Source organism: Athene noctua, chromosome 1, assembly GCF_965140245.1.
Source record: "Athene noctua chromosome 1, bAthNoc1.hap1.1, whole genome shotgun sequence".
In the NCBI taxonomy this organism is placed as follows: Eukaryota; Metazoa; Chordata; class Aves; order Strigiformes; family Strigidae; genus Athene; species Athene noctua.
In genome coordinates, this window is record NC_134037.1 from 53,075,651 (window position 1) to 53,086,210 (window position 10,560).

At 38.5% G+C, this 10,560-nt stretch overlaps 1 protein-coding gene across 1 annotated transcript in view; it reads left to right on the plus strand.

Moving 5' to 3' along the window:
• CDC40 (cell division cycle 40) overlaps positions 1 to 9,900 on the plus strand; it is a 44,097-nt gene extending 34,197 nt beyond the window's left edge. The window contains exons 11-15 of the mRNA XM_074896153.1: positions 453 to 568; positions 653 to 786; positions 5,521 to 5,597; positions 7,785 to 7,929; positions 8,837 to 9,900. Coding sequence (XP_074752254.1) covers positions 453 to 568; positions 653 to 786; positions 5,521 to 5,597; positions 7,785 to 7,929; positions 8,837 to 9,014 — 650 coding nt within the window. The 3' untranslated portion in view covers positions 9,015 to 9,900. The remainder of the gene's footprint in view (positions 1 to 452; positions 569 to 652; positions 787 to 5,520; positions 5,598 to 7,784; positions 7,930 to 8,836) is intronic.
• Positions 9,901 to 10,560: the final 660 nt, after the last annotated feature.

Consider the following 10,560-nt stretch of genomic DNA (forward strand, 5'->3'; position numbering starts at 1 on the left):
TTTTGCTGTTGGATTACTGTTATCCTTTCCTAGGTTTAGGATTGAGGAGTTCTTGCCTGAGTTTAAGTCTCCTTGTTGAGAAGACCTCTGATCCTAAGGAGGTGATGCTTTGCAAAGACAGTGGTCAGCTTGTGATATCTTGACCAGCCCTGATGTCCTTGATATATCCTGATGACATCCTGAGCAGTTAATATTGTTTGAAAAGCTGTAGTAAAGCTAGGAGCAGTTTGTATGTGTATGTTTTTATACAGGTGCATGCCTACAAACATGTGAAATATCTAATCAAAGAGCAGGGCAAATTCTACTCTGTAATCCTCTCAAGGGATTTAGAAGAAGTATTTTCTGCTGTTAGTAAAGTAAAAGTAAAATTAATGGTTTTTATCAATCAGCAAAGATCTCTCAGTCCATAGAACTTCCAACCTGATGTACCATGAATGGCTTTTCTGTTGCAGGGCAATGTATTTCAAGATTTACAAACAGGAAGGTTCCTTATTGTGTCAAGTTCAATCCTGACGAAGATAAACAAAATCTCTTTGTTGCAGGAATGTCAGATAAGAAGATTGTGCAGGTATGTCTATTTAATATCTCTTCCTCTAAAAATTCTGATATTTCGTAAAAAATCAAGGTCTTATTCTGACTTCTTTATTTGTAGTGGGATATTCGAAGTGGTGAGATTGTGCAGGAATACGATAGGCATTTGGGAGCTGTCAACACCATTGTGTTTGTGGATGAAAATAGAAGATTTGTGAGTACATCTGATGACAAGAGCTTAAGAGTCTGGGAATGGTAAGTTTAAAATTTTGAATTTTAACATATTATGAGCAAACTGAGAAGTGAGTTTATTTTTAAAAGTATACATAGCACATAGGACACTGGAGTGCACTGAGTTCTACCTAGCTGAGGAAGAACTAGCTTTTAAACCCTATTCTGACTTAATGCTTGAAACACCTCATAGATTTCCTCTTCCCCCATAGAAGGCATAAGACAGCCCTGTCAACCTGAAGCACACCACACTCTATTAGTGATCTCTGTTCTTTCTCCTTTCCCCAGTGGTGTATTAGCCCTTAAATTAACTTCTTAAAGAAATGTAGGCTCTGTTACATTAGTGTTTGTTGGTTTTGAATGCTTCAGCCCATGTATGAAATAACTAGTTTAGTGTAGATCAGTTTCTGGTTTTCTGGTAGTCTGGTTTTTTTGGCAGTCATTGATACCCCACAGTGTGGGTACAATAGATGATAGAAAAATGAAAGTCTATCCAAGAAAAATTCGTAAGACACATCATTTTAAATGGCATCCAATTTTTAACATATCTGGGGAGAAAACAAATCTCTCTGAAGTGCTTTTCACAAAGTTCTAGGTACTAAGATTTTCAGCTTAGGACTTTTAAGATTTCTCTAGAATTTCAAATTTCTTTTTGAAATAATCACTCCCATATCTTTAGGTATCCATTTCCTTTTGCTGTTCACACATGCAAAGCTGTTGCACAATACAGATGCGAGTTCGACAGTTCTGTGACTAATCAGTTCCTTCCTAGCTTTTTTTTAAAAAAAAAAAAAAATAGACAAGAGACTCCAATCTGTGGTATTTGAATGTTACCCAAGCAGCCAGCAAAACCCTCAGCATGTCTGTGATCAGCTGCTATGATTGCCAGTAGCAGTGGTGGTAATGACCAAAGTCTGGGAACCCAGGCTTAGGCTAGACATGCAGTGCTGTCATCGTATGTCACTCCAAGAGAGCCTCTGTTCAGTACTTCATAATTAGACCTATGCATTTACTGAACTCCATAAAGAAAAATCTTTACAATATCATATCTGCTAAGGAATGGCTCCTCTCTGGCGAGTGGGAGGATGATCTCACTTGCATAAATCTGTTATTTCCTTGAGATTGGATTGCCCTTGTTTTGTGAGCTTTGTGTTGATGGCTGAAATAAATAGTGAAGTGGGTGGGTTTAGTCACTCTGTAGGGAAGAGCAGGAAAGGCAGAAAGGTTCTGGCATGGGAACATCGCAACCTGATTGTTCAGTAGCAGAAGTTTTTTCCTCTTGAAGAAAATACTATGTACTGAGCTTGCTGTAACGCTGAAGAAAGAGCAACCTTGTTCAGATCATAGGGAACTCAACTGTAGGCAATATTTTGTAATACAGTTGTTAGGGATTTTTTTTGGTTTTATAAAAAGCAAATGTAATGCTGTCTTCTTAGGCATGATTTGAATACCTTTCTCAACAACCTGCCATCATATATGTTAATTGGTCTGTAGGCATATTTCTATCATTTTGAGTTCCAAATTTTTACAATGCATTAAAACTAAGTTAATATGTTCACTACAGAAGCTTTCGGAGCTTGAAGACTTCCGTGACAAATTATTTCATGCTGCACCTCAAATCTTTTTTTCCTGAGTTCATAAGAATTATTTGCAGCTTAGGGTGATTTGGTTACGGCATGTTTCTTCATATGTTCTTCAGCACAGTATTTCTTCAGTATTCTACAGAATCAAAGCGGAATTAATTAGGGCCTGAATATGGCCTTAAAAGACAGTAATTAAAGCTGGTCTAATTGCTTAGTTTCAGTTGCCTAGAGGAATCTTGCAGTATGTTTTGTAAACACTATGTCTTGGCCAGAGCTGGTAATGGGGTGCCATGTCAGACTTCATCACAGTGAAGAACTTCTCCCCTGAGAATCTAAATCTCCTTTCCCCAAGAGTTCATCCCATATGCATAGACTTCACTGTGCTGTACACTGAATTGCAGTTGGTTGGTTGTTAAAAGTTCAGACTCCAGGTATAGCACAGACCCTTGCAGATTAAATGGTTTCTTTAGGAATCTTAACGGAAAATTTGTCTGCTTTCACATTTCATGTGATTGTATCATTACAGCGGGGATATTAAAGTTGACATGGGTATCATACTCTGTGTTCTTTCTTCTAGAAATGCAAAATGTTATTTTGTCTTTTCCTTCATATGCATCTGATCTTATTTAAATAAACAGTGAAATGATTTGAGGCTTTTATTTCCTTTTACCTGATTCAAGTCAGCTAGCAATGCAAGAACTGTACAGCGGTAGCTTTAGCTGTTATCCTGACAGACTTAAGAGGCTTGTCATGTCTGTAAAGCTATACCCCTCAGCAGGCCTTTTCTTTCCATCGTTCCTGGTAAAGACACTGTAGTCTCCTGAGGGAGCTCTTCATGATGGGTAGATCCCAAAATTGGATTGGGTTGGGTCTGGAATTTGTTTGGGTTCCTTTCCTTCCTTTCCTTCCTTTCCTTCCTTTCCTTCCTTTCCTTCCTTTCCTTCCTTTCCTTCCTTTCCTTCCTTTCCTTCCTTTCCTTCCTTTCCTTCCTTTCCTTCCTTTCCTTCCTTTCCTTCCTTTCCTTCCTTTCCTTCCTTTCCTTCCTTTCCTTCCTTTCCTTCCTTTCCTTCCTTTCCTTCCTTTCCTTCCTTTCCTTCCTTTCCTTCCTTTCCTTCCTTTCCTTCCTTTCCTTCCTTTCCTTCCTTTCCTTCCTTTCCTTCCTTTCCTTCCTTTCCTTCCTGTATTACAACCCTGGAGTATCACACTCCTAAGTCTTGGCTAGCATATACTATTTATATTTAAAACTTTTAAGCCTTCGAAATGCTATGAAGTGGGGAAAAGACTTGAAGATCTTTAAAAATTTGAACAAACTACATCATATGAGTTTTGAGGTCAGACAATCATGACAGCATCTTTATTCATATTTTCTTTTAAAGTTTTTTGGTAAGGGAGCAGGATGATATTACTTATTTATCAAACAAATGTGAAACATAAATGTATCTCGTTATTCTGCCTAATAGTTTAATGCAGTGTGTCCTGCAGCTGTCCTAAGTGTGTCTGGTAGGTTTCAACATAAAGCAGAGCTGTCTTGAATAAATTCCAGTAGATGAGCCTATCTTCATTTGTAAAGGGAGAGAAGGCAGGACATCCTGTGCTGCATTTAAATTTCTCTCTGCTGTACGATTCAGCATTGGAGATGCATCTTCTGTGATGAGATTTTTTTTTTTAATGGGGCTTCCAGTGGGATGGCTTTTACCTGGCACTGAGGACTCAGATGACCGGTGGGCTGTGAGGGAGTGTTAGATGCTGGGAGCTGATCAGGATCTGGCCTTACTACAGCAATTACCTTGTGTCCTGTTGCAGGTGGGGTTTGAAGCTGTTTGGGTAGTGATGCAAAAGGGTAGGATGGGGCACAGGGCACTGCACTTCCTGTTGTGTCAGCCTCAGAGATTATGTGGACTTTTTGTTACTCTTTTATAGATTTACTGTCCAACAGTAGCCTTAGGTCTGCTTGTTTGGAAGCAGTTATCCCAGCTCATGCTCTTACCCACAGAGTGTATTAAGGGGATTGCCCTTCATATTCTGAGGGGTAAATGATTTTAATATTTAACTCGCAGGAGCATTTGTTGCTTCCTGACAACAGAGAAGCTTCTTGCCTTGCTGCCCATGTGCATGTTGCTTAACGCAAGATGACGGGAAATAACTTACTCCACAATTAAATAGAATTGTAATTACCTTGCTAATGTTGACTGTACTGCCATCCAGCAAGGCTCAGTCAGCTAGTACAAGGCAGCCACCCACGCTCTCTGCTCGAATAGTGTCCCAGCATCCCTTCTACAGTTTGAATTAGACAATGAAGTCATAACCATCCCCTTTGTATTAATTAATGTTGCTACAGAGCATTTTGCATGTGTTTTCTGCTGAATATATTAACCACATCTATTTTCTGCTGGAGATTTCTTTTGCTTAATGAGAAAGACATGTGAATGCCTTCCCTTTTTACCAGTCTTCTAGTGTAGGGTATGAGGAATACTGTGAATATGCATAGACCGTTAGTAATTTAATTTATATAGTCGAAATCAAATGACACTTCTGCAGAATAAGGATTAGACTGTACTTGTTTTTTCCCTAGGCCTTTGTAAGGGACAGTGTACGTTCTTAACATACACTGGCACAGTCCTGTACGCAATCAAGACTGGGGAGTTCACGGTTCAGTTCAGCTGTGAACATTTGAAATTGGTTAACATCCCATTTGAGGAGATCAGGAGGAAAAAGACATTGTTGGAGAGATGAGAGAAAGAGACTTCTGACTGTTTTTTGTTTTGGTTTGGTTTGGTTTTTTTTAATCTAGTTAAAACTCAATAAGATACATGCATATATCAGTTTATTCTTGCTACCTATATAGGAATTTTGTGAAAGCTGCATTTAAACTGGAGGCAGTAGAGTATCTTTGTGTTACAGTTTTACTTTTAACAATTGGAACTATGATTCTGCTTTAGACTCTGGGTCATTTCATTGGGGTAAATTCACTCTATCAGAGGTTATCCTGTAGATGGCTCTGCAGCTGGAGATCTCTAGGTGGTCATGCATAATATTTTTGAGCTTTGACACATTCTTCCTTTGGACACCACCATATGCTCTCCATGGTTCAGTGGCTGAGTAAACCAGCTGACTGGAGGCAGCCCTCTGGAATATCTCCATGTCTTCATAAAACACATACTTCTTCCTTTTGCAGGGACATTCCTGTAGACTTCAAGTACATAGCTGAGCCAAGTATGCATTCGATGCCAGCTGTGACTTTGTCTCCAAATGGTAGGTTAATGCTCTTTACTGCCTTCTTAAGCCTAGTTTACATAGGCATGTCTTACTGATTATATCTCTGTAACATTGCTGTGTTGCATCCCCCTATCACCTCACACTATCCCCACCCCTCGAAATCACTGTGTGCACTTATTCCAAGATTGGACTGGATCTTGTTTTGATTTACAAGTCTTAAGAAGAACAAGTATGTCAAAATGAGGGGTTATATCAGGATAACTCTATCAGTTTAAATTTAGACCTTCATCCAGACAGGGCAAAATGACTCTTTCTTTTCATAGAGCTAAGATGTGTTCTTTGCTGTATTTAAAATACTAAGAGAAACAATGTTTGGAACCGACAATAGCTGCAAAGTACTAAGCAAGTTCAGCAGTACTTCTGGTGCCCCTGTTAAAGCAGAAACTGATGTCATACACGATTCTGTTAGTGCTGTTGCTTTGCGTTCTGAATATAGCTCAAATAACTCTGGCATAAGAGAAATCCCAGATTATCTCAGTGTTTCTGTATGTTAATGTTTCACTGGTGTTTATGTTCTTCAATTAGAATCAAACTGAAGGAGGATGAAGGTTTAGTACCTTGAGTAATCAGTAATAATCCTTCTAACAGAACAAAAATCTCTGTTATCTCTTTGGCCAAAATTAAATAGCTTTAATGTCAACATTATTGAAGTGTTGACAGATTTACACTTAACAGTCCCATTATGTTAAGTAGTTGCTGATCAACTTGTTGCACAACTAGTTGTGCCAGCTATCAGCATCAAATTGTATTTGTTTTGCAGTGTAAACATTTTATTCTTAACAATAGAAGTGGGTTTCTAACATAAAAAGGAAGATTCTGGAGAAAGAGATAGCCGCATTTAAAAATGGTAGCTTCCCAAGCTGGTCTTTTTCAACCCCTATTTCTGAAATTGCACAACTTGCTGTATTCTGATCCAGTTTTTCAGTTTGTCTCATCCTTTCGCATTGTAATACTGGATTTCTCATTCTTTTTCCAGTTCTGGCTGGCCACCATTAGAGTATTTGATTTCTGAGATGAGACAGTAAATGATGGTAGGAATGAAGTAGCCATCTTTTTAGCTCAAGACATTATCTGTCCCATTAACTAACATTATCTTGACCTACAGTAGTTCAGTTTCACCAAAAAAAAGTTCTTTTGGAATAATTATGCTACAGATTGTTCGAGACACATCATGCATTATTTTGGAGTTAAATGATTCCTTTAAAGAAAAGTAAATAGAAAATTTTACAGGTATGGAACTTTTCTGCTTAGGGGCAGTGTTTTATGAATCTCATCTATTAGATTTTTCCTCCAATGCAGGAAACCAACCTTTTAAAAAGTAGAAGAGGTGAATAACATGCTTGGGGTACACACTTGACATGCTTTTTTGGGAGGCTGAAGAAAATCCTCATATTCCAAGCTAGTAGCTCAAAGTGTGATCAGATTTACAGTCAAGTCAGCACATTTTATGTTATCAATGTTTGCATAAAACATGGTAAAGGCAGTGACGATATGCAGCATTCAGGACAGAAGTCTCTATTCAGTGGTGTTCTGTAGCACATCATTTTCATTGGATTCTCAGGCAGGAGTTAATGCACTGCCAAGATGCAGGATGAGATAGAGTTAAGATTAGAAAAGCCCTGGGTTTTTTCTTTGACTACAGTATCTTTATTAAATTACATTCCATTAAGGCAGAAAAAAAAGTAAGGATTTCCAGACTCCCGAAAGTCTACCTTAGACCTGTTTTTCCAGTAAAGAAAATAAGAGGTGACCATCCTACAGTACCCACAAAACAGATATCAAATAGATTGCAGCTAGATGGGGTTTTTTCCCCTCATCTGAATTACTTATGTGCACCAGCAAGCTTACTCAGTAGCTTAAAAATTTACCAGTAAGTCAGTGGGGTTGATGCAGCACATTATTGTAACAGCCAGAACTTTTCTAGAGTCCTGAGTGCATTTTGTAGGAATAGGCGTCCCCAATCCTGTCAGACATAAGGTCTTGCCTCTTAGCAGTTGTATCAGGCAGAAACAATATCAGCTGCTACCTAGAACCCTGGTACATAATGAAAATCTGGATTAAGATAGTGCAAGAAGAGTTATAAAAATCTCTTAAAACATTCCAGTTAAGTCTGTTCCTTCAGATGTGACACTCTGATACCACCTTTGTTTATTGTATTTATAGGGAAATGGTTGGCTTGCCAGTCGATGGATAACCAAATTCTGATTTTTGGAGCTCAGAATAGATTCAGATTAAACAAAAAGAAAATTTTCAAAGGTCACATGGTAGCTGGCTACGCTTGTCAAGTGGATTTTTCACCTGACATGAGGTAAGTTTTTGTGGGAATGAGCTTCATCTTAAAACTTTCTAGCACAGACAGTTTCTTTTTGAACACCCTGCAACATTAATGGATGCACAGCCACCCTGTTAACTCAGCATCAGAGTTCTCTAGCCAAGCAGCAGAACGGAAAGTTTACCCTTGTCATTTGGTAGGACTAAGTTATACTCAGTGGTTGCTGTGAGCAGCATTAAGAAAACAGTCCATGTAGTCCCATTTTCCCATTCTGCAAAGATGATTTACACTCCTGTTCAACCATGCAGAGCCTCCCCTTGGTCTGCCTAGCCTTGGTGCCGCACAGGAGGCTGCCTTTTCTGACTCGCGTCTGGCTCTCCTTGCTCGTGGTCTGCAGCACAGGGTTTATTCTGGCAACACGCACTTGCCTAGAATACCTGGGATTCAGACTTGGCCAGTTTTCCCAGTTTGCAGGTCTGACATGGGTATCCTCATTTATTATTCAGAGAACCATCTTTCTCGTCCTGTTTGCTTAGTAATACGCCCATACGTTTACCACTGTATGTACATATTTACTGCTATAAAAACTGGAGAATAACCTCAGCAAAACTGGAGGAAAGAGTGGAAAGAAGTGTCTATAAATTTTAGAGAAACTTCTGGCACTTTCTCTTTTGCTGATGTATTCCCTTTAGTTCCGGTAACACAGTGTATGGTATAATCGCATTGCTTAGCACATTTACCTCGCAGTTGATGAATCACCTTCTGCAGGACTTGTATGCTTTAGAGCACAGCATGAATGCTAATTCTTTGGTAGGTGTGTTTGCAGACTGTCAGACAGGAAGCTCACTGGGTGAAGCTCTTTTCCACTGCTCAGTGTAAAGGTATTATAATACAAGCAGTCTTCACACATGATACAGCTTTTATTTTAATCCTGTTTATACAGTTATGTGATATCTGGAGATGCAGATGGAAAACTTAACATCTGGGACTGGAAGACCACAAAACTCTACAGCAGATTAAAAGCACATGATAAAGTCTGTATCGGTGCAGTGTGGCATCCGCATGAAACATCAAAAGTCATTACATGTGGCTGGGATGGTCTTATTAAGCTATGGGACTAAAGAGGATGCTACGAAGATCTAGAGACAGAAGTCCTGCATACATCTGAGAGTAGAGTGAATTCTGCTGTAAGGATGGGTACACATTTGTAATACTGCAGTTCTCAGCTGGCTGTATATATGCACTAAAAAAATGGGAAGTCTTCAGAAGACACAACTGAAAGGATATAGTTCTAAATATGACCTCTGGGTATGAGAAGCTGAGGTCATCTGAAGCATGCAGAATCAAGTGTTAGTTTGTCAAGTCACTGTTTGTGCAAAACACTCTTGTAAAATAAAATCGTTTTAAGAAAAACTATTTTTGTGGTTCTGGCTGTCAGAGATGTGGGCAGTTAAAGGAGAAAACCAGCGATTGTGTGACTCTCTTCCTAAGAAGAAATCTTTGATATTTACTGCAATAGAGCTGAAAAAGATGCATTTATATACCTGGTTTGGGGCAGTATTTTGTTGTCCTCAAAATACTTTTACCTTTACAGAACAGAAACCCACTTGCTAAGATCTGTTAATTGACAGGAGGAATGAAGAACTAATCAGAAGCTGGCAGTTGTCAGATAAACTGTATCAACTGAAGATTGTATTCATAAACTTTTGGCTTCTGTGTGTATTTAACAATAGCATCATGCCGATCACTGAGTTTCATCTTTGCAAGTAGTCCTCAGTTTCAAAGTTTTGCTTGTAATGGTTGTGTATTGTGTTGGTTTTTTCTCTTCCCATATGCTGTTACTTTCCAATAAGCACAACATACTAAAAAAAAGTTATTGTCTCTTGTTTGGATCGGAATACATTGTATTATAAGCCCCATGAAGATTCTGACAACTTAATGTATATACATGTCACACTTTTTCCTCTTTAAAGAACTTATTTTTAATAAATCTTTTTATAAAAAGTCTGTTTGTCTTCATTCAGTTCTTCTGTCTAGCAGTGTCCATATAAAATATTTCTTACTATTTGGTATTTTAACTTGCAGTTGTACCAGCATTCGCATAAACTCATTTTCTCACACTGCTCATACAAAACTAATGTAAGTTGGACACAGGAGAAAAAAATCCTTTCAACTCCCTTTTGAGCACATAATGGAAACAAAAATGTTTAATGAATTTATCCAATTGATTAGTCCTTAATTACAGTTTTGAATCACGCTATAGTGTTTGCCATAAATCCAATCACTGCTCATCAATTATAAACAATAGCAAAGGCATAATTGTCTTAATTGACAGCAGGATAGTACATAAGGCACTTCTGTAGATGAGATGCAAAGAATCTCAAATTGTGTAGATGGAAGGAAATGGGTTGGTTGGTTTGTAGGGTTTTTGTTGGTTTTGGTCTTGTTAATAAAAAACCCACTTCTGTTCTTTCAAAGAGTACTCACTAAAGTTAGGCCCTTGTGAGTGAACACAGAGCATGCGTATTTTTAGACCAACTCTAAAGCTGAGCTTGAGCATCTTTCCACTGCCCATTCATGCCATTGTGTAACTGCACCAACTTCACATGTTTGTTTACTTTCCCATCTCAGTGGCCTTGTGTACCTGAAAAACTCCACACACTGTTC